The 25,363-nt window shown below is 43.3% G+C and overlaps 4 protein-coding genes across 11 annotated transcripts in view; 1 reads left to right on the forward strand and 3 right to left on the reverse strand.

The window, feature by feature from the left end:
- The window catches only part of SLC1A7 (solute carrier family 1 member 7), a 54,899-nt gene extending 53,732 nt beyond the window's left edge, over window positions 1–1,167 (reverse strand). The window contains exon 1 of the mRNA XM_054212531.1: window positions 1,027–1,167. Coding sequence (XP_054068506.1) covers window positions 1,027–1,167 — 141 coding nt within the window. The remainder of the gene's footprint in view (window positions 1–1,026) is intronic.
- A 1,482-nt stretch (window positions 1,168–2,649) lies between these two features.
- Window positions 2,650–15,630, forward strand: CPT2 (carnitine palmitoyltransferase 2). 4 transcript variants are annotated; one of them, XM_054211320.1, is made up of 6 exons: window positions 2,650–2,945; window positions 3,863–3,943; window positions 4,057–4,163; window positions 6,401–7,705; window positions 8,590–8,789; window positions 13,675–13,895. In XM_054211320.1, exons 1-6 carry the CDS (start codon window positions 2,812–2,814, stop codon window positions 13,753–13,755), a joined length of 1,908 nt encoding a protein of 635 aa, XP_054067295.1. In that variant the 5' UTR covers window positions 2,650–2,811; the 3' UTR covers window positions 13,756–13,895. The 4 variants fall into 4 exon arrangements, with proteins under 4 accessions (XP_054067295.1, XP_054067297.1, XP_054067296.1 ...); XM_054211322.1 differs by lacking the exon at window positions 13,675–13,895 and adding an exon at window positions 15,362–15,630 and having other exon boundaries at window positions 2,651–2,945; XM_054211321.1 differs by lacking the exon at window positions 13,675–13,895 and adding an exon at window positions 10,116–11,835 and having other exon boundaries at window positions 2,651–2,945.
- Window positions 11,401–19,784, reverse strand: CZIB (CXXC motif containing zinc binding protein). Of its 5 annotated transcripts, XM_054211323.1 has the most exons (9): window positions 19,497–19,783; window positions 19,321–19,404; window positions 18,275–18,331; window positions 17,415–17,496; window positions 16,892–16,923; window positions 16,406–16,483; window positions 13,892–13,989; window positions 12,473–12,538; window positions 11,401–11,641 (listed from the first exon to the last, which is right to left on the reverse strand). In XM_054211323.1, the coding sequence occupies exons 1-8, from the start codon at window positions 19,500–19,502 to the stop codon at window positions 12,487–12,489; spliced, it is 489 nt and encodes a 162-aa protein (XP_054067298.1). In that variant the 5' UTR covers window positions 19,503–19,783; the 3' UTR covers window positions 11,401–11,641; window positions 12,473–12,486. The 5 variants fall into 5 exon arrangements, with proteins under 5 accessions (XP_054067298.1, XP_054067299.1, XP_054067303.1 ...); XM_054211324.1 differs by lacking the exon at window positions 13,892–13,989 and having other exon boundaries at window positions 19,497–19,775; XM_054211325.1 differs by lacking the exons at window positions 11,401–11,641; window positions 13,892–13,989 and adding an exon at window positions 12,965–13,093 and having other exon boundaries at window positions 19,497–19,784.
- A 1,036-nt stretch (window positions 19,785–20,820) lies between these two features.
- Window positions 20,821–22,561, reverse strand: MAGOH (mago homolog, exon junction complex subunit). Its single transcript, XM_054211329.1, has 5 exons — window positions 22,422–22,561; window positions 22,193–22,251; window positions 21,949–22,059; window positions 21,573–21,655; window positions 20,821–20,979 (listed from the first exon to the last, which is right to left on the reverse strand). Exons 1-5 carry the CDS (start codon window positions 22,507–22,509, stop codon window positions 20,880–20,882), a joined length of 441 nt encoding a protein of 146 aa, XP_054067304.1. The 5' UTR covers window positions 22,510–22,561; the 3' UTR covers window positions 20,821–20,879.
- Window positions 22,562–25,363: the final 2,802 nt, after the last annotated feature.

The raw sequence follows: 25,363 nt of genomic DNA on the forward strand, positions 1-25,363 counted from the left end.
CTTCATGAGTCCTGCTAGAGCTCTGGATCGGATAACATTGGTAAAATCTGCAGCTTTGGTATATAAGGTGGCAAAGATAGTAGGCTTTAAAAGATCATTTTAAAATTAATTAATTACATATTGTGTTGTAATTCAACAAAAACACACTACATTTTTCGTTCCTTTACAAAGGAAGACAAAAATGAAATATGCCATCTGTTGGGGACTACTGTTAATAGGTTGCCCTGAATGATCTCTTCATTCTGTATTTTGTGTGTTTTGCTAGATGTATGAAGCTACTGATCGGACATAAAAGATGTCCAGACTGCAGTTAGCAGTAGCAGAATGAAGAATTGTCTTAGTTTAGTCACATTTACTAAGTGCCATATTTTTTAATTGAGATTTATATTTTATGCTCAAACAATGTATTCAGCAATGCAAGTTGCCCCCTCTCTTCTGTCTGACCGACACAGCAGAAAGAAACGAGTACCTGCAAAGAGCTTAGCTGAAGTATGCTGGAGGAGAAAACCCAAGTGCCTTTAATGGTCTGTTAATGATGGCAAATCTCAAATTTATCAATACAAAACACCGATGGTGTAATATAATCATCTGTACCTCTGTACACCTGATGATGAAAAATCCTCCCAGTGTTTTCTTTAGACGGACATGTTCCAAGGTAATATAAAATCCAATGACTATATTGCACCTCCATTTTTTTACGGGTCTATATTAGATGCTACATTTCATCTAGCTAAACACCCACCCACTATTATTACCCCTACTTGCAACATTATAATATGCTTATGCTAGACTCACTAGCTGTCTTAAAGACCAGCAGCCCTTGCAAACGCATCGTTTGAGAATGTGTAAAAAGACCCAAAGAACAGTGTAGATTAACAAACAAATGAAATTAAATGAATTTAACAAACACACATACACGCGTTTTATCTTCAACAGTCCAATCCTGAAGTCCCACAAGTTGCTATGTCTTTTGTTACGTAAGTATGGTATTTTCTGTGTAGTGAAACACGGCCGTGCCACACATACCTGCTGGGAGAGCCGTCTCGTCCTCAGGAAGAATCCGAGAAGGCAGCCGATGGTGACCGACAACACCGAGAGAATGAGCAAACCATTTCTTTTACAAACATCCTTGATCCGAGCGAGGATTGCATCAAAACCCACTGCCATGCTGTCCTCCGTGCTCTTTGGAGAAGAATCAGCATCCCATGGGGAGAGAATTCACTGGCTCCTCTTGTTTGGGTAGACAGCTCTAGCTCTGTATAGATCAGATCAAAGCACTTCCAGTTCTGCTTAGCTGACCTGCAAGGTCACCCCTCTGCCAATAGCCACCAAGCAAGCAGCTGGCATTATTGTTCCAAATTAATACCAACAATCCTATTATCGACTACATCATTAAGACCCTGGAAGAAGATTAGGGGGCTCTGGAAAATTAGAACAGAATGCAGTAGTATTTCTAAAACAAGACCGGTTGAAAACAAAGTGACACTCCTGGGAGAAAAATGGTGTTTGAGTGCGTTCCTCGGTCTCCCCGGTTTGGGATCTGGACATCCAAACCTGGAAAGGGAACAGTGCGAGTCACGCGTTCAAATGGGTAAAAGTAATCAATGTTACTGCAGATATTCTGAAGGGCAGAGCAGGTAACATTTTGAACTGGACTATCACAACAGGGCAAGCTAGGTGAAACTGAACTTCATTAACTAAAGCAGGCTTGGGGTTTTTGTTTTCATGGGAAGAAAGGGCTGAATGAGTAGCCTAAGAGCTACGCATCGGTCAGAAAATAGCTGTATACTCAGGCACGCAAGGGTACCTTCTGGCATTTGTCATTTATTATCTTGGAAGTGAAATGATTTCACTTTTTCTCCAACCACTATGTTGATTAGAGTAGGGCCAATTTACTTTCAGAGGATTATCGGACTAAGCCACAGGGATTGCTTTCCTTTCCTTTGCCCGCATTCAATCCCAATGCTGATTTTTATGCGAGTGAGTATCTGATAAAAATACACCACCATAACCGTTCACCGTGCCACGCGTTCTGCCTGAAACATTTCTTTGGTTTCTGGGTTATTTTATTTAGTGCCTTTATGGAAAATATTCCATAGAGTACAACAAAACTGTGTGTTTACAATATTGTATTTTACACTGTGATACAGTATTTGTTGATACATGCTCACATATGAGTAAAAGAGCTCATGAGAGATAAAACTGTGCTCTTTGGAGCAGGAGATGAATAATGTATGGCCAGGAAGACATACCGACACACACCAAAAAAAAAAAAAAGGAGAAAAAAGTATGTGGAGTCTCCATGAACAAAAACACTCAAAACAAGAGGATCAGAGAGAATTTTATTAATGCATATATAGAAGAGGACTGAACTAATGCCGCACCGTCCCACTCCAGGCATTTTCTACCACCAGGTAACTTTGCTACCTCGGTAGCGTGCATCAAATAATACCCTTTCCAAATGAAATAATAATTTTAAAATGCTTCATGAAAGCTCCCCGCAACCCTGAGTTTTACCGCTGGGATTTCCCCCCCCGCCCCCGGACGGCCGTGCGCCGGAGGAGCCGCCGCTGCCGGGGCGGGCTGGGGGACCCCCCGGCCGCCATTTGGCTGCTTCCCCCCTCGTCCCTTCCCCGGGCGGCTGTCGGGGAACCAACCCCAGTCCCTCCGGTGCGAAGGCGCCGCCACCTGCCGAGCTGCCGCCTCCGCTGGGGGCCCTTGTGAGCTCGTCCCGAACGGGGCCGGCTGCCATCGGGGCGGCAGCGAGGGGAGCGTCGCGGGCGGCGCCTCACGGCCTCTGACGCGGGCATCATGGCGGCGCGGCGGCAGCTGCTGCTGCGGCGGGCGGCGGCGGGCTGGCGGCGGGGCTACAGCTCGGCGGGCGCTGCCGAGTACCTGCACCGCAGCATCGTGCCCACCATGCACTACCAGAAGAGCTTGCCCAGGTACGGCGGGCCGCGGCTCCGCTCCCTGCTGCGCCCGCCGGGCCCCTGCCCTCCCGGACCGCCCGTCCCGCGGCCTTCTGAGGCGCTGCCGGGCGGGGGCCTGGGCAGGGCCCGCAGTGAGCGACCTCCGGGGAGCGACCGGGGCTGCCGGCCCCGGGGTGGCCGCCCGGGGCTCCGGGGGGACGCGGGCGGAGGTCGGTGGCGGCAGGCGGCCGTGTGGGGCCGGCGGCCTCGGGTGTCCGCAGGGCTGGGGGGGGGGAAATGCCCTCCCTCCCGGGTCTGAACAGCCGCGCTCGGCGGGTGCTACTCGCCTCGTGTTGTACGTGCTCTGCCTAAATCACAGCGGACAGGAATGATTTTATTTTTTAAAGAGTAAATGTGACTACAGGCCTACTACTGACACATCCCTTCAGGGTGCAAAGTAGCTTCCGTGAGTGTAACAGGGTTATTTTATAGTAAAAAGAGCGTTTTAGTGTTTAGGGTGAGAAGAAGATGACAAAGATACTGGTTAGGAAATTTGCAAGGAAGAGTCGATGTTCAGCCCCAGCAGTGAGGGGAGGTCCCGATGCAGGGGTGGCTGCGGAACTAAACCGTCCTCCGAAGTAGCTGCTTCTCCTTGCGGTGGTTCATGTTGTTGTATTCCCTGTAAGTTATTGAGAACCTCCACTGCAATACCTTTGGAACCAGACGGTCAAGTTGTTTTTCTGCCTTCTTTTCCAAGAACCTTATGCTGTGGTGACATATGTCCATCTGTTCTCTTTCTTCTCATCTTCCACAGGAAGCTTTTGAGCTGTTTGGATAATATGGGATAAAAGGAAGGACAGGGAAGAGGGGAGGCAGAGAGAGACGGCTGTGTAAGAAACAGGCTTCATTAGTACTATTGTTTATAAAGCACATGTCTCTTCCCTTTCCTTCAGACTGCCGGTTCCCAAATTAGAAGATACAATTACGAGATATCTGAATGCCCAGAAACCGCTTTTAAATGATGACCAATTCAGGTATGGACAAACAAGATATGCGTATTGCAGTATCATGTGCTGCTTCAAAGCCAAGTGTTATATATAAAAAATAGGACTTCTGACAGCATTTTGTCTCTTACTAATTGCTGTAGGAAAACTGAAGAACTTGCTCATCACTTTGAAAAGGGAATTGGAAGAGAGCTGCATGAGCAACTGGTTGCTCAAGATAATCAGAACAAGCATACTAGTTATATCACAGGTATGTTGGCCTATTGGATATAGACAGAGTCTGTAGATCATCATGCTTGATAACAGGCAGTTTATAAGCTTCAGCCTATTTTATTTGTAGCATTAAGTTCTCTACTCTGTAAACTTGGAATAACGTACTGTGAATATTACCTGTGACTGTATTTGAGCAAATTCTGAGTCTCTGATGGAAAGAAAAATGCCCATCATCTCACTTGTATATACCAGAATTCTGGGCAGGTGGATATTGGAGAAACGGTGCTTTTTCATGAGTTACTGTATTTAAATTTGAGTTTATGGCGTTCATCTTTTTTCTTTTTTCATTGCTGTCTAATAGAGTAGCTTAACTGCTAACTTCCTTAAGGAAACCAAAGCAATCATTTTCAAATAATTCCAAGTTATTTAGAAAGAAAACTGAACTCTGAGGGGGGATCAGAAAATATGACTAAGCTTTGGGAGGCAGAGGTGGACAGTGCTCTGGACTTAAACCCCCCCAAAACTACAAAACCATATTGTGCTAAAGAGCAAAACAAAAGGAGCGACAGAAAGAGGAAGATGAGAATAAAGAAAAACACATTAAGAGAGTGAGAGTGTGCATATAGCTTTTTATTATTCTTCCTTATTATTGCTTCCATTGACTTAAAAATACAAGTGTCTGCTTATGAAAGTATTTGGGTGGATAGCAACAGAGGTGGAAGTATTCAAATACCTGTGGAAGTAGAAGTTTGCATGTTGCCCAGTGAATGCGCTTCTGTCCTTGCTATCTGTTGACACTACCTATAAGGGTGGTAGCTACCACGAGTTCTGTAGAGAATACCAGATCATTTCACAAAAGCTGCTGTTCGGTTTGTTATCTTTTACTTTCCGTTCACGTTGAACAACATCTGGTGTTGTAACTGGTGGGTTTATGGTGTTGTCAACACTAACCAGCATGCTGCTTTGTGTCTGTGAACTGTGGGGTGTTTGTATTCCTGTTTGTTTAGTTACTATTCTTTTTTAGGCCTCATGAAAGACCTGTTCCACTTGAAATTGGTTTCTGAAAGTAGGTATAGTTGCCTCCACCTTGGACTTTCAAGTCCAAGGTTAAAAGGCTACGTGACGCTGACAGATGTGGTTTTAAAACTGTAGATGAAGGCTAGCCTTTAAGGACCTGGAATTAAAGTTGTAATTTAGGTCCTCGAGTTACCCCTTGCCCCTCTTACAGCCCAGCTAGAAGGTTCTACTGGTGACCGATCCAGGCTTGGAATAATAATTTTTAATACAGTGGCTGCCTTGAGATGAAGTTGGTGTGCGCTTGCTTCGTTCGTCTGTATCCACTCAGTGTGCAATACCAGTGCTTGCTGAGTTTGAACTTGCTAATGATAATGAAATAGAACTTACCTAAAAAATGCCTTCTCTGTGTATGCCCCCTGGATTTTCGTTTCATTAACAGGTGTAAAAGTGTGACTGCTTTTTACAGCTATGATTGATTCCCTTGGTTTTGTCAAGCACAAAACCTTTGGGTCACATTCATGCTTCTTGTTATGCTGACAGACTGTCTAAAAGACCTGTGGGTATCAAATGTAATTCTGCTTTCTGAAGTCAGTTTTAGGCCTGGAAAAATAACTGTAAGGTCCCCGGTAACCTCGTCTTTTTGCCAGCTTGAGAGACCAATGGGAATGCATTGGTATCAAGAGTTTTGGCCTGTGCTCATCATTTTAGTGGATAGAAAGAGGAAGGAGGTGGAAATGTAAAACAGCAAATGTTGATGGAGGAGTGCTGCCAGGAATGAGCAAAGCACTGGATCAGAAATAAATATGGTTCTAAAGAGAAGCATGCCCTCAGTGACAGAGAGTTGCAGAAATCAATAGCTTAAGAATAGGTAAAGGCATATTCCATTCCAGATGTGAGGTGTGCACCAAAGTACAGTCCTAGGGAGCTCCATTGTATGTGGTGGGAGTTATGGTTTATCACTGAGCCATACGGAAAACTTGGAAATTGTCTCTCGCTGCTGCTGACATTTACGCTTTTGATATGGATTGCTCCATACACAGCATTTTTACAATTAGTAAATACAGTACCTTTCTTCATAGTTGGAGGTTGGGAGAATCCTTGGGGGAATCACTGCATATGTTTGTCTTGTTTGTATGAACTTGAAGGGGTATTATTCATGATCACTGTTGGAGACAGGATATTGACTACATGAACTTCTGGTCTGACTCAGTAAGCTGCTTTTTTGTTCTGACCTATTTTTCAACTCTCCATTTTCAGGTCCCTGGTTTGACATGTACCTAAAAGCACGTGAACCTGTTGTTTTGAATTTTAATGCATTTATGTCTTTTAATCCTGATCCGAAATCTGAATATAACGATCAGCTCATACGAGCTACGAACATGACAGTTTCTGCTATACGTTTCATGAAGACCTTCAGGGCTGGTCTTCTTGAACCAGAGGTTTTTCACCTCAATCCGGAAAAAAGTGACACTGAGATCTTTAAAAAAATTATCCGATTTGTGCCTTCTTCACTTTCTTGGTTTGGTGCCTACATGGTCAATGCATACCCCCTAGATATGTCTCAGTACTTCAGGCTTTTCAATTCTACGCGGCTGCCTAAACTCAACAGAGATGAGCTTTATACAGATGAAAAGGCAAAACATTTACTGGTACAGAGAAATGGGAATTTTTATGTATTTGATGTTCTTGATAGAGATGGAAATATGTTGAAACCTTCAGAAATACAAGCACACTTGAAATACATCCTCAGCGACAACAGTCCAGCCCCGGCCTTTCCTCTTGGCTACCTCTCCAGTGAAAACCGAGATACGTGGGCATTGCTGAGAAAGAATCTACTGGATAATGGCAATGAAGAAGCTCTTCAAAAAGTAGACTCTGCTCTGTTCTGTTTAAGTTTAGATGACTTTCCCATTAAAGACTTTGTGCATTTGTCCCACACTATGTTGCATGGAGATGGTGCTAACCGCTGGTATGACAAATCCTTTAATCTTATTATAACTAAGGATGGCACTGCAGGAATTAATTTTGAACATTCCTGGGGAGATGGTGTGGCTGTGCTCAGGTTCCAGAACGAGGTTTTTAAAGATAGCACCAAGGCACCAGCCATCAGCCCCCAGTCCCAGCCTGCTTCAGTAGACTCTTCTAGAGCAGTGCAGAAACTTGACTTTAAGCTAAATGATGCCTTAAAAGCAGGAATTACAAAAGCCAAACAGAAATTCGATGCCAGCGTAGAAGCACTGTCCCTTAATCTGATTCAGTTCCATGAAGGGGGCAAGGAGCTTCTAAAGAAGAAGAAGGTAAGCCCAGATGCTGTGGCTCAGCTTGCCTTCCAGATGGCTTTCTTTAGACAATACAATCAGACTGTTGCTACATATGAGTCTTGTAGTACTGCAGCTTTCAAACATGGTCGTACAGAAACTATACGTCCTGCCTCTATCCATACGAAGAAATGTTCGGAAGCTTTTGTCAGGGAACTGTCTAAGCATAGCACAGAAGAGCTTCAGAAGCTGATAGTGGAGTGCTCAAAATACCATGGCCGTTTGACAAAAGAAGCTGCTATGGGTAAGTAGGAATATATCAAACACTCTTGCTTTTGCACCAAAATGTCTATTAAGGTTGCTGTAAACAGGAACTTCACAACTAAATAATTTAATTTTGATGGAGGTCTAATGTTAATGTAAACTTGACAAAAACAGTAGCAGAAAGCTGCAGTTTAAAAGGCATTCTCTAAGACTCATTCCTTGATGGAGGAGAGTGCCTCTGTGCTTCCCACTCCACTGAGAATGTGTTGAGAATCTCTTATACTTTAGTGCTTGTTGTACTCCCCAGGGCAACCAAGAACTTCCGCTTTGTCTGAGGAGTTACTGTCTTATCCCTGCAGAGGATGAAGGCTTTAAAAACTTCCAAATCAAACTGATTCTTTGGCTGTGATACTACTGGCATTTTTCTAAGTGCTTTCTTTTAAATTGTCTGTTCCAGAAGCGTAACTTGTTGTATTGTTTCAGTAAAATTGGCTGTTTAACATTACCCCGTGGAGTCTAAAATTTGTCTCCTTTTGTTGATACAAGATCCTTTTCCTCTTTAGATTTATAAATTTTAGGAAAGCCTTTCTCTGTTTTAAACAACATAGGTACGTTTGGATAAATAGTTAATCAAAGAATGCAATGTATTATTAAAATTGCCAGTTAACATTGCATTTTTTTTTACTATCATGATTCCTGGTTGAGGCTAGCAGTAAAACAGCAAGCCCTCATTCCCTAGGATACATTTATTACAAGTGCAGAATGTCTGGGTTCTGAAAAATAATTTCCTGAAATATGAAAATAAACCCCAGTTCTGTAGACCTCCTCTTTTGTGGCTGAAAAATGATGTGATGTCAAAATAAGTGAGTTTACTTCCCACAAAAATTAGTCATCTCTCTAATACTTGTTATTTTATTTTAACAGGTCAGGGATTTGACCGACATCTCTTTGGCTTGCGCTATTTAGCGTTATCCAAAGGTATCGCACTGCCTGATTTCTATCAAGACCAAGCCTATGCTCGCCTTAATCACAACATCATTTCTACAAGCACATTGGTCAGCCCAGCTGTGCAGTTAGGGGGGTTTGGCCCCGTGGTGTCCGATGGCTTTGGAGTAGGATATCAGGTACATGATGATTGGATAGGTTGTAATGTTTCCTCTTACCCAACTAGGAATGGTAAAGAATACCTTCAGTGTATATACAAGTCACTAGAAGATATCTTTAATGTTTTAAAGGGCAAGAAAGTTGGTAGTTAGACATAAAAACATTAGAACACTTTACAGTTGCAGTACAAAATGCAGACTGTCTAATTGGTACGCTGATCAGTGTTCAATGTGGCTGAGACCGCCCAGCTTAATTGGCTTCGTTTGTCTTTGTTGAACTTGAATACTGTTAGATTCACTATGAAATTTAGACCTATTTTAAAGAAATCAAGTACAGACCTTGAGTGCATGTTTCAGGAAATACAGACATTCACAATGTCAAAATTAAGTAACAGATCGATCTGTTCCAACAGATACATGTGTTCTTAAACACATTATTTAAAATAAAAAGCATTGTTACCGAGTTTATGAACTCGGAACATCTATGTTCCATGAATGTTGGGACAGACAACAGCACTGTGATACCGCTCTTAAACCGTTTGATTTAAAAAAACCAACCATATGCAGTAATTTTAAATGTGAAAGAGTGATTACATTTGCACTCTTGCAGTAAGCTCACTTACCAACTCATCACACTTAACTTTTCTCTTTAAACTTGAATTAATGCTGGAACTGATTGTGCCTCAACTGCTTGAAGCCTTTCCACTGTAACAGCTTTTTGAGAAACAAAAAATGAAGTGGGAGGCTTTAAGTAACCTGCAATCACCGTGTTGTTAAATTGACTGGAAAAGACTGTATTGTAATAAAACTGTCTATTAATAACTACAAAGTTCTTTTATTGCCATATCAAAATTAGACAGAATGGGTAGTCCCTTTATCAATAGCTCATGTTTTTTACAGAGGTTGAAAGGAACACTGCTGAAAGCAAAGCATGCTGCAGTGTTGGCTCTCCCTTTCCAGATGTGAAGTCTGTCCAATAACCTGCTTTTGTTTTGCTACATAGACCTGTGCTCTTGTGCCTTAAAAAAGAAAAATCGCTGAACTTTGTATCTTTTGGGGTTCTCTCTTTCCAAACTTCCTCTTACTGTGGGAAAGTAACCTCAACAGAACATTTTCCTGTTTCCTCCTTGTTCTGTCAGCTACGACTTTTGACTATTTATTGTAGCAAATGCCAGTCTTAGTGCCTAGAGCTGCTTCTTTAATGCATGGGGCTTGTCACAGAAATTCTGAAGACTAAGACTTGATAGAACTGTCAGAAGGATTGCAGGAGCTTGAGCATAGACACCAGTAAAACTTAACGATGCTGTGAACATTGATGCAGACAGGTTCCTCGCATGCTGTTCACAGGTGGGACTCTGCCAGCTACAAAGTGGGTGATAGCAAAAGGGGAAGGGGCCTTTTTTGGTTAAGAAGCCAAAGGTGCTCAGAGTTGCTGGGATTACAACACAGATGCCCTTTGCATGAGATAACCCTTGCTGCACAAAATTCATTATGGTATGTATAACTTGAACTCCTCTGCCTTTTAAACCCTCTTGACTTCCAGTCTTTTTCTTCTGGGAAGACATTTCTTACTCTGGAGCTGAATAGCACAGTAGCGTCTGCCTCTGCAGTTCAGTGTAAAGCTAATGCAGCTCATGTCTTTCAGCACAGCCCAGTGTGTCCTGGACAACCAAATATATCAGCAGAACATAAAGTCTGAGCACGTTGGTTGGATGTGACAGATTAGGTTCAGAAGCTCAGAAACCTCCTTGCTTTTACTCTTCCTTTGGATATTTCAGCTTCCAGGTTCTCCTAGTGTCTTTTTCCTTTATCACAGTAAGTGTAAGCAATACCGTATCTTGAAGCATGAAGTGCAGATGCTAGGAAGGGGAGCGGCATGCTTTAAATATATAAGTCCAAAATCTTTTCCTAGTCATGGCTGTTTCTTCTGCAGCCTGTAATATGCTGTTCTAGTTTTCAGTTGAAAAGAATTATTTTAAAACTTACTGTGATTGTTATTGTTCGTTTAAACAAAGAAAGGAAGGTGATCATTTGGGGGGGATGAAGGAAACAATCAGACCAAAAGTCTGAATGAAGTTCACTAAAGGTTTTTGCGTTTGTGTTTTTGGTTGGTTGTTGTTTTTTTTTAAACATGAGAACAGCTGGCACACTTGCCAAGAAGTACATTTGTCTTCAACTAGAAATAAGTGAGGTTTACTTAATGACACTCTCAGAAAGATAACTGGATTTTCAGAAGATTGTAAGAGCTATGTGTGTCAGTAATGGTCAAGCTTAATGAGTTCTCAGTAAACTCACCTCAGGGTCTTTACTTGAATTGACTGAAAGCTATTAAAGATGAACCTTTTCACTTGATCAGTTAACGCAGTCTTTTAGTAATACTCAGCCACTTCCTGGTGATAGGAGTGGTGGGTGAAAAAAACTTACTTGCTTATGCTGGAGAATCAAACGTGGGTACTTCGTGGTGATAGGCTATTAAAAACTTTAAGGCAATAAGTTGTCCAAGTAGTTTCTCTTGATAGAATAGTAATTTACAGTCCATCGCAACCATATATATTCCCAAAAAAGACAACATTAAGAAAAATGTCAAGCGTATATACTATTTTCAGTTTATACTGAGGCCATCTCAAAGTGCTCTGTGGAAAATATTTTATTAGGACATCCTGGAGAAAGTGAGTACAATTTAGGTTTCCATTTCTGCAGTACAGCCATGTGAAAAGTAACTCGCAGGAAACAGTCTCTGATGGTTACAGCTCCTTCATCAGTAAGCATGTCAAGATTTATTAGGGGTATGAACTTCAGCATTTTACAAATTTGTGGGTAACTTCATAGATTCCAACAGATTCCTTTGTTTTTTCATCATAGTCATTCCAATCCTATAGGAAATAAGATTTCACATTATTAGTCACAGAAGACAGAATGCAATAGCATCTAAATCACAGACTGGAATTCAAACTGAAACTAAGCCTTTCTCAAAGTTTGGGTCTTAGATTTCTGTGGAGAGCACTGTGCAGTCACTAAGCTACGTTCTAATACCTGAGAGAAGCCAGAGCACTGACCTGAAATTAAATGAGCTTCAGTCTCAGTGTTTTTATTTTAACAATTTTTTTTTCATATATAGTCCACGGCCTGTAGTGGACAACAGCCACGGCAGATGAAAGGATTATCTATCATTTACAATACCCTTGTCAGGTGGGTAAGCAGACAAGCAGATCCCTGCCAAGTAGGATACCAGGGAACAGATTTGACCTTGAGATCCTTGCTCACAGCCAAGGAAGATTTGCAATGCTGGAATCGTTACCCTGAGCTTTGAAGGACGGTGTCTTTATATTACTTTTTAATATTTTTGCTTACAGAAAAAAATGCAGGCACCTTCCTAGAAAAATCAGTTCAACACTCTGAATAATCCCAGACATTTAGTATTCCAGGTGTTTGCTCTCTGGAATTCCTGAGTGACTTAAAAGAAAAAGTTGGATTTCTACCTTTGTCAGCTGCTAAGCTATAAAAGGCGCACTTCTAAAATGACACTGTTAGTAATGCTGGTTGTTCATAGTTGATTTCGTTTCTCTCTCCAGCTATGACCTTCCCATGCCTGCATGAAAGGGCAAAACTTGTCTCTTGCATGTGCAGGGTGTGTATTTTGGACTAGCGACTTAGGGAAAGAAAGCTAGATGATCAGATTTTCTAACGAAACTGAGAGAACGTACCTTTTCTAACAAGTTTATGTCATTGAAAGGTGTGCCAGATTCTGCACCTTCAGCAACAAACCCTGCCTGAAAACACATTTGCAGTAAGTTTTTAAGAATAAGTTTTTAAGACCAAGAAAATAATAAATATCATTGAAAAAATATGTTTAAAGAAAGTAACTCAGCACAAACTTTTATTGTATTTCTTTTACATTAGGTAGAAAGAATGATTTTTAGGTTTTTAGAGTTTTTAGAAAGCTCTTTCCTGGGTAAGGGTCAATATAAGGTTGTGACCCTGTTTGTGAACTGAGAAAATTCAGTCTGAGCAACCACAGAGTCAAATGAGGGAACACTGCTTCTGTATTTTTTTCCTGCCAAAAAGGTGTTTCCAAGGATTCTAGATAATGTTAAACCTGAGTTTCTAAGTTTATGTAGCAGCATCCAACCACTAATAGCTTTGTGTTTAGGATCCATACCGGCATTATGTATAAAATAGCTTCACAATAAACTTACAGTGCAAGAAAAAAATCAGAAAATGTGGAAGAAAGTTAATAGTTTTGGCTTAAATATCATTAGTGTCCAAGACACTCGAGAGAAGGAGCAGCCTGTATTTGGGGTGCAGAAATTACTGGCAAGCTTTACCTGAAAGGAATGAACAGATTAGTATACCCAAACAATCATTTCAAATGGGAGAGTTCTTCACTGTTGTTACTTTGCTGTTTTTAAAGAGGTGAAGGGAAGGATAGCACTAGGAAGGAAATAGTTTATCGGTGGGGTATAGCACAAGAACAAGGTGTTCTTTTCTATGTTCTGTAGGAACAGCTTTCCTGTTTTAGGGTTCACGGTTATCAAGCTGTAAATTGTTTTATTAGTTTTAAAAGTAAATTTTAAAATCTCAGCTACCTCTGTAGCATATAGGAAGGTTTCTTACATTGCCATTTCTAACTACAGAATTTTATTTAAAAAGCAAAAATAGCTTCTTCCTGGTTTTCTGCAAGGGATCTACACTTGCATTTTTGATAAAGAAATCCCCAATAGTGCCAGTCAGACGTTTAACTGTGTAAGAATATGTGATGTAAGCCATATGATTTTAAAATATTTTGGGGTTTGAATGGAAGGTTAAGCACTTGGGAGTTGAATAAACTACAGAGTGTGGCAGACGGAACAACAGGACAGCTATCCGCAGGGCACAGTGTGCATAATGGCCTTTATATCATTGTCAGAAGCCCATCTCAAGGGAACTGTCAGGGGTGCAGAGGGAGATCAGCATCATGGGAGGACAAAAATGCAGAGCTGCAGTCTAGAACAAACACTAGAAAAATAAAAGAAGCCTTGGTTTTGCCACCTGGAGATATTCACCAGCCCTCCAAGGAATAAGAAGCCATGTGACTGGAATTACAAGCTGCTGTAGCAGACACGCAGCCGGACTTGCGTTCTTACAGCTTTGGCGTCAGGGCAGAGACGCGTAACCTCTGCCGAAGGGAGCTGGGACCTGCAGTGACTCGTCTGCCCTCTGCTGACCGGCGAAGGACCAGCGGCTAAAAGCAGAAACACACAGCAAAGAACCAAAACTGCCCCCTGACTGCATACCGCAGTGATACGTCACGCCTTTGTTACCAAAGAAACCGTTGGTTGTGCCACAAAGCGTAGAAGCTTAAGAAAGTTTAAAGGAAATTTTATAAAGAAAACTCAGTTTTTTAGTTGCAGCCTTTACTTGAACTATGCTCAAGTAGAAACAAAAATGGCATATCAGAATTTGCAGTAGATGTACCTACTTAAGCATGTTAAACAGGAAAGATAAGTAATTTGGGGGAAAAAATTGTCCTAGCCCATTATTTGAACACGCAAGTACCTAGTTTGAATTTGTTGCTGCTACTAGGTAGGAAAAGAGGGTTTATATCCCACAAAGGATACCTTCTCTTTCGGACTCCAGTGATTTTTTTGAGAAAACTACTATAATTTGAATATGGCATGCAAATATTAAGCTACTTTAAATTGACTTCAGGTATGGGTGTATTATATCTATAAAAAAATACAAAAAAGATACAGTAATGCTATGGCCTATCCTGTTTGGTGCTAATCGAAAGCCAGATCTAAGGTTGTGGAGAAGCCAGGCTGGCTTCAATCACGTCAAATATAAATCAGTTTATAGAATTATCTGGAACTGCAGAACTCTGTATATTTACTCATTTAGGCATCAGAAAAGTCACTGAAATATCTGCTCAGGGATTGAAGTGTGCTCTCAAATAGAGTGCACAGACCAAACTTTGACAAATTAAAAGCTTTATGACAGGTGTGCAGTCTTTGATCTGCAGATAAAAATAAAATTGACAGCCAGGATGCAGAGCTATGAACATCTCCTGCATTTTGTGGCCTTCTCATACATTTTCCTTGAAGTGCAAGCTCCTAGGTCTGCAAAGCTTTCAAACAGGAATAAACTAATAACCATTCTGTTCCTCAAAAAGATGGGCTTCACATAAATAAATAATTAGATAAAAGAAGACCTCCTGCAGAACACTGCAGTGGTGATTTTATTTATACCGAATTCTTTGTAGGATCAGCTTTTTTTGGTCTGTTTCTTAGCACAGTGTCACAGTCTGAGGGAAGGATAAGGCAGGTTTATATTTATCATTCTATTTACACCTAATCCGACTGGAATAATAGGTTAAATATAGTAGGGAGTTAGCTGGCATACAGCATGACCATGCACAAGCAAATGAATCAGGGAAGACTGTCCTGGCCCTGAAGAAATCCTTTAACTCTGGACCTTGAGGAGCACTTTGCAACGGTCTTTAACCACTGTCAATCTTCAGCCTTTGTCTCATCAAGTTTCAAACGGAAAAATGCCAACATTCATTTCCTATGGCTTTGGTGATGTCAGATCTCAAAGAAAATTTTTTTTTTTTTTAGAGGCGTTATACCAAAGACTGTTCATAACCTGAGCTGAACTTCATTTGCTCTCTGTGACATACCAAGACGCAAAGTGCCCCTCTCCTGAATGTGGCTATCTGATGGTGCACTCCTGCAATTCCCCCTTGGGAAAGATGACCTTTTGCAATGACCTGCGCAGTGAAGACCTTTCAGATGAGCTCAAATGAGCAGTGCTGAGTCACCTGTATGTCAGTTTAACACAACTCCAAGGTGTATTTAATTTTAGATTTTAAAGGCACAAAGAATACCAGAGTTGTTAGTGTGATAAATAGAATCATGTTTGTTAATCAAATCATGCTTTCTTAAAGGCTGGTGAAAACTTACACTGTTTCGACTCTTCACATACTTGAATCGCAGGCATCCAGCGTGTTATCTGGTGCACTTTGATACCTAAAGGCCTAAATCACAGGCATCCGGTGTGCTGTCTGGGGCACTTTGACACTTCAAGGCCTAAATCACAGGCATCTGGTGTGTTTTAACACTTCAAAGGGAAGAGCTAATTTGTGAGATAAGCTGAAAAGAGTCTCCCCAAGGACACTGATAAAGATGAGGAGCCTTCAGTCTCACGACCATCAGGAGGCGGGACAAGACCGACCCCCTAGCAACACGTCGCTTAGACACGGAATATACCAGGATTGACACATATACGGGAACCAGAAGAGTATATAATCAACTACTTTCGGGGAGGGGGTGTGCGCCGTTGGCGGAGCAAAGACTCCCCGGCCGCCCAGCGCTGTTTTGCTTGTTGCCGCTTGCTTAATAAACTAATTTGATTAATTGGACTGGTTCCTGTCAATTATTGGGCCACAATCTATAACAGTTAGTGTTTGCTGCTTGTGGTTTTGGGGTTTTTTGGGGGTAAAATGAAGTAAAAGAAGGAACTGTGGAAAGGATGTAAAACTGGGGAGGTCTAGGACATCCCAGGTGGAGCCATACCCTTTAAAATAGTGTGTATTTTATCACTCTAGAGTCTATAAGAAGTGCTCTTAAAAATTGAGAAACAAATCACAAATAAGAACTCACCTGTGGTTGAAAGTCAACTGGTTCCAGACCTCGGCATTCAAACTCCACTATCGTTTTGAACTTCTCGCTGTCTTCAGCCTATAATTGAGTCAGAGTACCATCAGTTTTCATCTAACACAGGAAGACAGCGACAAGCATTAGTCTAGGAATGAATTGCTTTAAAGGCAGTACTATCACCTCTGATGTCCCAAGTGACAGCAAAATCCTAGGGCTCATTTAATAGGTGGTCATTAGTTATAATTTCCTAATCTGCCACAATGAAGCCTTCGGAAGGAAACTAATACAAGCAGTATATAATTGCCTATAATTTGAGTGATACAGTTTTCTGTTTTCCTTATGAAATGTAGCACAGACAATTTTATGTCAGAGGAGAATACCAGCTTTTTGTGCTCTTGAAAGAAGAATGTGATGATAAAGCAAAAACTCAAAAATATTATTAATGCTTACTCATCTTTCACTTGTTATATAAAAGAGAAGCAAACTTACGTTGTAAGGTTTGATTGTCTGGCTTAAAATATCTGAAAAAAAAGTCAGAAGTGTAAAAGTGAGTGGAATTATGTCTTCAGATTTATTTCAGAATAATTATATTATTTAATAATAATTTAATTTCAGAAAGAAATTTCCTTATACAAAGTAAAAGAAATAAAGTAACCAAGCAGTTCCTGTAGTTGGCCCTCAAAAGGCAGAATTCCATTTTTCTCACTTCTCCTGAGAAGTTTACATTACACCATCTTGTTACCCTACCAATGCAAAAAGAATTATGTGCTTTTGTAAAATGACATTAAGGATATGAGTTTTGCTCATGCAGAAACCTGAACTCACCAGGAGGCCTTGCTGTCTCCTTCATGAGCAGGGTGACAAGTATGTACCTGTTGTGAACTCAAGCACCCACGTACAAGGAAAGAAATCCCCGGTGAATGCTCTTTACAAACAGTATCGAGCAAGAATGAGGACTCAAAAATAAACTTAGGTGAAAAAGTGTAAAATGGATGATGCCTCAAGCACATACCAATGGAGTTCTCCCTGGAGCACAGCTTGCATTTCTGCACCATAGTGGCGCTTCCTCTGCCTCCTTTCAGGGGAGCACTGTCCTAAAAACCATGACAATAGCGACATCATTTTTAACTGCACTCTAGCTGAGCCACTGGAAACCTCCGCAAAGGTAAAGTAGTTTTTACAACAATGGTCTTTAACTTGTTAAAAATATTGCAACGAGAAGGCTTTTTTTTAAATTACTGAGATCTATAATTCAGAAAGCTGTGATTATCAAAAAATTATTCTGTTCTACACTTAAAGTAGTGAATAATGAATAGTTATGTCTTGTCCATATAGGCATGTTCCATTAATTCCACAAAATACATTCTCACCATTCAGGAGTATGCAACAAAAAGGGATGATTGTTCCTAAGAACAGAACCTTCTCCTATCCCTGACAAATGTTATCTTGCTTTTTCAGTTTCCAAATGCTAATTTAGCATGCTTAACTCAACTTGAATTACCTAAACTTCTCCAAAAAGATTCCATCAGCATCAGAGAAATACGTTACAGCCACAAACTTATTCTGGTATCGCTTCAAATTTTTTTTTTCTAATTAAAGTTTTACAGAAAGGCAGCTTTTCAAAGCAGACCTAAATACTTTGTCACCAACAGTCACCATTCCAACGGCATATTTCAGTTAACAGTCTCCAAATATATATATATATTTTTAATATAGAATATAACAACATTTCCTGAACGCATATATCTATTAAAATACTATCTCATCTAAAGCGCAAGTCGTCACATCCCTGACACTAATATCCCTTGCGTGTAAGAGGCAGGTTTGATTTCTCATTTTTGTTCTGATGCAGGTTACAACAGGGACACATACCATCAAGCGCAGATACTGCCATTTCTCAGAAACTTCACCACAGTTCCCACATTTCAGCTGAAAAATAAAACACAAACCAGAGCATTTAAAGCTGTCAATAAACAGGGATTAAAAAGCCGCAGAAGCTGATGTGAGCCCTCCTGATCCACCATCCCACCGTTTCCCAGCTGAGAGGAGCCAGAGGCAGGTACCAGTCGCCATCTATCGCAACAGGCTGCTGAGCTGACCCGACGTGGCGGGTCTGGTGGCCCCACAGGGCCTGCCCTTCGGCACAGGGGGTGGAAAATGTGGTACAAAGCATGGTCCAGACATAAAAGAATGAGGACAGGCTGAGAGAGTTGGGGTTGTTCAGCCTGAAGAAGAGAAGGCTCCGAGGAGACCTTATAGCTGCTTCCTGTACCTGAAGGGGGCTACAGGAAGGATGGGGAGGTACTAAGAGGGAGTGTAGCAATAGGATGACAGGTAGTGGTTTCAAATTGTAGGAAGGTAGATTTAGATTGGATATTAGGAAGAAATTCTTTAGTGAGGCACTGGCACAGTTTGCCCAGGGAGGTTGTGGATGCCCCATCCCTGGGGGTGTTCAAGGCCAGGCTGGATGGGGCTTTGAGCAGCCTGGTCTGGTGGGAGGTGTCCCTGCCCAGGGCAGGGGGATGGAACTGGGTGATCTTTAAGGTCCCTTCCAACCCCAACCATTCTATGATTCTATGATCTTGCTGTTTACCTGGGTTACCTGCCAATGGGAATTGGATTACCAACCGCCTCACCACTGGAGGCACCACCCAACACTTGTACTAAAGACTCTTCATTATTGCAAACTCACATATAACGTCATGCATATACTAACGTATACGTGCCTATAGATTTCTACCATCACATTTGTTGCTCCTGTAGCAGCCCGCTTGCACCGTGCGGAAAAAAAAACCCACATCCCGTTTTAGCCGAGTGACGTGACATCCAGCGCCACGGGCCTCCCTCGCCTGGTGTCCCGCCGGGCAGTTCCCGAACGCCCGGCACGGCCTGTCCCAGCTCCCGCGGCTGCCCCGCACCTTGAGGTACCATCGGAAGTCCTCGCCCGCGGCCCGCAGCCCCGTGATGTTCTCCAGCGTGGCGCGCAGCTGCAGCCCGATCCTCTGCAAGGCAAGAGGCAGCGAGAGAGGCCCTCAGCTCGGCTCGGCTCGGCTCGGCTCACCTCGGCTCCGCTCCCTTCCCGGCTCCTACCTACCCCCATGGCCTCGCAGGGTGCCCGGCACCTCACGGCGCCGCCGCGCTGTCGGGGCTGTCCTGGCCGCCCCCGTCAGCCCTGGCGGGTTCAGCCCGCTGCTGCGTGGTTTTAGCGCTGGGTTTGGTCGGTTATTTTTCCCCCCCCCCCCCCCTCCACCGCGCTGCACTGGTGCCCTCAGCCAAGCTGGCCGCCGCCTCCCGCTGCTCTCTGCCGCGCTGAAGCCGCCGGGAAGCCCGAGCTGCCCTCAGCCAAGATGGCGGCCGGCGGCGCGGCCCGTCACCGCCCCGGCCCCGGGCGGGAGGAGCGGCGGGCCGGGCCCCGGGGAGCGGGGCGGACCGCGCGGGGGAAGGAGGGGAACGGGGGGGCGGTCGGGAAGCGGGGCCGTGTGGGGAGGGAGCGGAAGGGAGCAGGGGGAAAGGCAGGAGGTGCTGGCACAGCTAGTGGGGGTTAGGTGTTTCCACCTTAAAAAGTCATTTAATCACAATCCTTTTTTAATCGCAGTGGATACTGATTTAGGAAAAACAGAAAGAGGTGCCAGGGAAAGAAAGGGCGCAGGGTGGCAGAGCTGTGGGGAAGCACCCTCAGAGCCTGCAGGGAGCCCTGGACCACTGTGCCAGTCTACAGGGTTCTACAAAAATTACCATTTCGAAATTGAGACGTGTTTGGTCCTCTGAGTCTCTTAATCAGTTCTGCACAACAGACGTGCTAGTCTGGAACTAAACTAAATACATTCTACATTGCTTTTCTTTTCAGTGTTTCTAAAGCTGGCTGGAGTATCAGTGAAGATCCTGGATGGCTCCCGGGTGGCCTGTTGTCCACTTCTGCTCTGAAAGCAAAGCGGTAATCACAGCAGCAGGTTGTTTGGAAGTTGACGTGTGTCTTTGCTATAACCAGTTATCTGTGTAGAGTCAGGGCTTCAGGTGCCCAGGTTGGCAGGGACGCCAAGAATCACGTAGTTCAACGTTTCTTGGTTGTTTTGTATATTTGAGCTGGCCACAGAATATCCAGCTCGGGATAGTAACAGAGGTTTATCTTGACAGCTGGCAAAAGTGTCATTTTACAGAGCCAGACTTAATTCCATTTTCTACTGATAGAGAGGTGAAATATAGCTTTGTGTGATACAACTAAAGTAACACACGCTGAATGTACCATGATAAAAGAAGTGCTGGGAAGTCACTTTCTCACCAGAACTTATAAATTAAAAATACAGATCTCACCATTTTATTACGACAGTCACTGACAGTTTATAAAAAAAAATTCTAACATACATAAAAGCTTCAGGCCAGAAATAGTGAAAAATTGAAACAGCGTTTCCCCCCCCCTTCCCCTTCCCCCCCACTCCCCCCGTACAGATGCTGCAATACAAACTTATGTTTATTTGATTTAAATTGGCTTAATCTTGAAGTGTAGTCCAATAAGACTGAAGACTAGACACTTAAGGTCCTGGACCAGGTAGTAGAACACTCTCAAGCCTTCTGGATCCCTGCAGTGCACAATGGAAGGAAGGAAAAAAAAAAGTCAGATTGATGTTTTAAGAGACCAGTTTATAGAAGTAACCTATTAAAAAACCCAAGGCCTACAGGGAGACTTTTCAGAGATCATCTTAGACATTACCAGTTTTTTTTCATCCTGCATGGACTGATAAAACAGTCTACAGTTCAAGTTTGCAAGTTGTAAGTCTTGACAAAATCTGCATTTTTATCAAGAAAGCAAGTAGTAACATCACTTTGGATTTACAAACGACAATAGCCAGTCTTTTCAGCTTAGGTGGAACACAGAAGTCTTGGTTCTTCCAGAGACATCAGTGTCACAGTGACAGTTCATCTCAGACTCTTGAGTACACCTGAACAGGGATTCCTGCAGGAAGGTTAACTGCTCAACAAGTCTGAAAAAATAATGCATAGTGCCACAGTCTAAAAGTGTTTGGTACATTACGCAGGAACACAGAGCACTTGTGCCCCCAGGAACTGATCTGTACTTTGAAATAATATAAAATACAAGTACCTGCTAATCAGCAAGTTGTCATATAGATCATTACATAAAAACAACAGCAACATAAAAAAGCAGAGTACGTACTTGGATTGATTTACATCAATGAGTGAACCGATTTTTGACGTGGTAAAGGAGATGTGCTCATCACCAATTACTATTTCAAGCTCCTGAAAAATAAGATTATAGGAAGTCAAACTACTGCTTTATGGTATTAGTTACAGAAATAACTAAGCACTGAGATGAGGGCTTTTCCATTTTTATTACACAGGCGTTGAATGCAGCAGCGCTGTGAATGACATTAACTCTCATGACTAGATTACCATGCCCAGCTTTTAAAATAATATTTGTTTCCCCTCTTGGTTACAAACAATGCTGATGTAAAGAAAACATTCATTTATGTTTCTAATGAGCTAACACATAAACGTTCGATCAGCTATTAGAAATGACCCTGTACACCAACCTGTCGGCCAACTCTGTCAGGAGGCGGCCACAGCGCGTCATCCTCTTTTGTGATCTCGCTGTCGTCGATGATCCTCTTCAGCTCCTCCATCACACTCTTGTGCACATAAGCCTACGAACGGCACATCATCATGGACGGTCGGCTCCGCTCGCACGGACCCTGCGCTTTGGCCCGCCCGCGGCCCCCAGCCCCGCTCCGGGCATGGCCCGTCGGAGCCGCCCGCCCCCCGCCGCCTCCCCCGTACCTCCTTTCGGATCATGACGTCGTTCTTGTAGTTGCTGTTGTTGGCGTAACGCAGCTTCCCTGACGGAGACAGGGCGGACGTTAAACCCCCCCAGCCGAGGCAGCGCCGGGCGGGCGGGCGGGCCCCAGCCCGGCCCCGCGTCCTCCCGGCAGCGGGGAGCGGCCCCCGCCCGCCCGCCCGCTCGCTCGCTCCCTCCCTCCCGGCCCCGGCCCCGGCCCCGGCCCCTCACCGTCGGGCCGGAACTCGAACTCGAGGAACTCGTGGCCGAACTTGCCCTTGTGCCCCACGTAGTAGCGGAGGTAGAAGTCGCTCGCCATGGTCCCGCCGCCGCCGCCCCGGCATGCGCCGCGGCGGCGCGGGCCAGGCGCGTCACGGCGCGCGGGGCAGGGCGGAGAGCGCTCCCCGCTCCGATTGGTTGCGGCTGCCCCCTGGCGGGGGCCGGGGGCCGCGGCCGGGCGCGTGAGGTCGGGGCGGGGTTCCCTCTCCCTCAGCCGGCGGCGCGAGGCGGCGCCTCGGCCGAAGCTCCGGTGGGGCGGCCCGGATACGGCCGGGTTCCCCTGCAAGACGAAGCGGTAGAGGTGAGGGGCGCCGCCTCATCCGCTTCCCTCCGGCCGACCGCCTTCCGCAGGCCAAAGGCTTGGGCCTTCGGCAGCTGGCTCCCCCTAAGGTACCTGGAACCCGGGCAGTGGACACAGAGCTGGTCCATCTTAGTACTGTTTGCAATGTTTGACAGAAAAAAGTCATCGTGGTGTTTGATTATCACCTCCCCTTTCCTCACACTGCAGCTGCCGTCGTGGCGATGGCTTGCATGCCGTCACTGACACACAGAATGGACTGAAGTCCGCGCGCAAGTATTGGTCTGTCAGTCAGAGTGTCGTGGTTTGGGCTGACCAGGACACAGGCCGCCCGATTGAGTCGGTAAAGGACATGCCGCATGCTTGTCCCTGAAACTTGTGATTTTTTTCCTAGGTGGAAAATGAAAATTATTCACTTGTTACTAATAAAGTCTTTCTTGTAATATTTAGACGTAATAGTAATAAAAGAAAAATGAGGTGCAGCTACCCTTTTATTATGAATACAGACATTAATATTTAGCATTACTGTGTTAGAATTTGAAGCGGTTTGTGCCTCCCCTTGGGCGAAGGCAGTAACCCAGCCAGGCTGTTCCGTGGGCTGGGTTTGGCCCCCACACAGCCACTGTGCCCCCTCCTCACTGGTATGGGTTTGCTGAGTAAGCCTCATCGCCAGTCGCCTGAACTTTGAGGGCAAATGGACTTGTGGCAGTATCTGCCTTTTTGCTCTTTGGGGAACAAACGGCTGAGAGAAACAAAATAGCTGGAGACATGCCCTTTTGTAAAATATTCCCTGCTGAAAGAAAAATTTAGAAACAGAGTATCTCTTGTGCTGATTACTACAAGGGACACTTTTTATTGAGGACACTGAATGGGGGAGGATGTTTTGTACAGTGGTAGTATTAAAAATGGATTTTACATTGGTGAACTTGATCTCATATAGGTGGTGCTGTGTCCTGTCCCCGGTGTAGGCAGTTGGTGCAGTGCTAATAAAGCTCACTCTGCTTACTTTAGAGTTATGGCAAGGTTAAGTCTGGCAATATTTACTATTATGAACTGAGTGGAAATAGCTGAACTGCTTCCAGACCTAATCTGTCCATGGAAATAACATAGTCTTTGGTATGGTATTGTGTAAATAATCAAATAAACCTTTTGATCTAAGTTAATTCTGCATGGAGGAAAGCCCTAGGTGTCCACATCTGGACATCACTCATACGTAAACTGACTAAACCCCCCATTGATAGGTCAGATTTGGTTGTAGTTTGTTTTTCAGGAGCCCTGTATGTTTTGTGACCTAGATCCCTTTTCTGACTATCTAGGAGCTCTAAGCTTTCACTAGTGTAGTCAAAACTAAAACATGTTGGGATTGGTGGTTGATTTAACATGCATTATTGCAGTGAGAGGCAATACAGTGTTTTTCTGGAAAAATATGAACGTTTAAATCTAGGCACTCATAAATTAGTGGTAAGTAGCTACTTTGGATATATTATAGGATATAATTGGATTAAAATAATGGAGCAAAGAAATTGCATTTTTGTCTCATTTAACTTAAATTACTATTCGCTCAAACCTAAAGACACTATTGACTGCGCACACACAAAATAAAGAACAATTTATTATAGACTCACCAAGACTGAGAGAAGAAAATAAAAAGATGGGTAGAGGGAGGTGAAATATTTAAGGCTCACTCTTGAACAGATTATGGGCTTCTAGTGTCATTCACTCTGTGGTGGTAGGTCAAGGTCCTTCTCCTCTGTGTTTACTGTGTTTACTCAGGGTAAATTTAATCCTTACCTGTAGTTAGAAGTTAATAGAATGACATCTTCAGAGTCATTCTGCCAGATGTCATTACAAAAGTGAAGACAACTTTTGAAGTTAGAGATTTTTTTTCTATTGGAAAACCAGAGTTATGGTTCATTTTGAAGTGAAATCCACAGAAGCACCTCAGAAGGCGTTAATGAAACAAGACAGAAGTTTGGTGAACTGAAATAACATTAGGTTAAAGATGTTCGCTAAATAAACTGTAAATTTTTTTTTTTTTAAGTTTCACAATATATGAAGAGAGGTTTTAGAGTGTAAATTTTAAAATAAATGTTAAATCACTTTTCTTCATTTTACATTATGGTTTGGAATAATGGAAATATTAAATCTCGCTGAGTTTGACTGGAAGATATATTTGACTTCAGAACATACATGAGTCTTTTCTGTTCACATCAGGGATGCTAGGAGGCAATGTAGTGGAAAGCTGACCTGCAGGAGGAAGTTAGTATATGCACTTTACCTGGATTTATGTCTAGTTTACTTCAGTTTAGCTTCTCATGGTTAAGTGACTGGCACACATAAAAGATATTCACATACTACACTCACTTCTGTTTAATGAAGACTCATGTTGCACTAATCTGATTAAATGACTTTCTGTAAGCCTCATAGACTCCTCTGGTTTACAGCTTCCTGACGTTCAGTCCCTTTGGGTGCTATATTCCCACTAGAGCAGTTATGGTAAGAAAGACCTCAACTTCTGTGAATACAAAAAAGTGCTTGGCCTGTTCTGCATATTTGTTCTAAGTGTAAGCATAAGAAGAGGCCCAGTACATTGCAG

This window comes from Rissa tridactyla, chromosome 8, assembly GCF_028500815.1.
Source record: "Rissa tridactyla isolate bRisTri1 chromosome 8, bRisTri1.patW.cur.20221130, whole genome shotgun sequence".
NCBI classification, from domain to species: domain Eukaryota; kingdom Metazoa; phylum Chordata; class Aves; order Charadriiformes; family Laridae; genus Rissa; species Rissa tridactyla.

Coding starts and splice junctions, on each gene's coding strand:
- CPT2 (XM_054211319.1), top strand. CDS start 2,812: ATGGCGGCGCGGCGGCAGCTGCTGCTGCGGCGGGCGGCGGCGGGCTGG. Junction 2,946..3,862: donor TACCAGAAGAGCTTGCCCAG/GTACGGCGGGCC, acceptor CCTTTCCTTCAG/ACTGCCGGTTCCCAAATTAG. Junction 3,944..4,056: donor TTAAATGATGACCAATTCAG/GTATGGACAAAC, acceptor TAATTGCTGTAG/GAAAACTGAAGAACTTGCTC.
- CZIB (XM_054211323.1), bottom strand. Junction 16,924..17,414: donor CTCCAGGGAGAACTCCATTG/GTATGTGCTTGA, acceptor CTTTTTTTTCAG/ATATTTTAAGCCAGACAATC. Junction 13,990..16,405: donor CAGTTGACTTTCAACCACAG/GTGAGTTCTTAT, acceptor TTCTGCTTTTAG/CCGCTGGTCCTTCGCCGGTC.
- MAGOH (XM_054211329.1), bottom strand. CDS start 22,509: ATGGCGAGCGACTTCTACCTCCGCTACTACGTGGGGCACAAGGGCAAG. Junction 22,252..22,421: donor GTTCGAGTTCCGGCCCGACG/GTGAGGGGCCGG, acceptor TGTCTCCGTCAG/GGAAGCTGCGTTACGCCAAC. Junction 20,980..21,572: donor ATTGATGTAAATCAATCCAA/GTACGTACTCTG, acceptor TGTGCACTGCAG/GGATCCAGAAGGCTTGAGAG.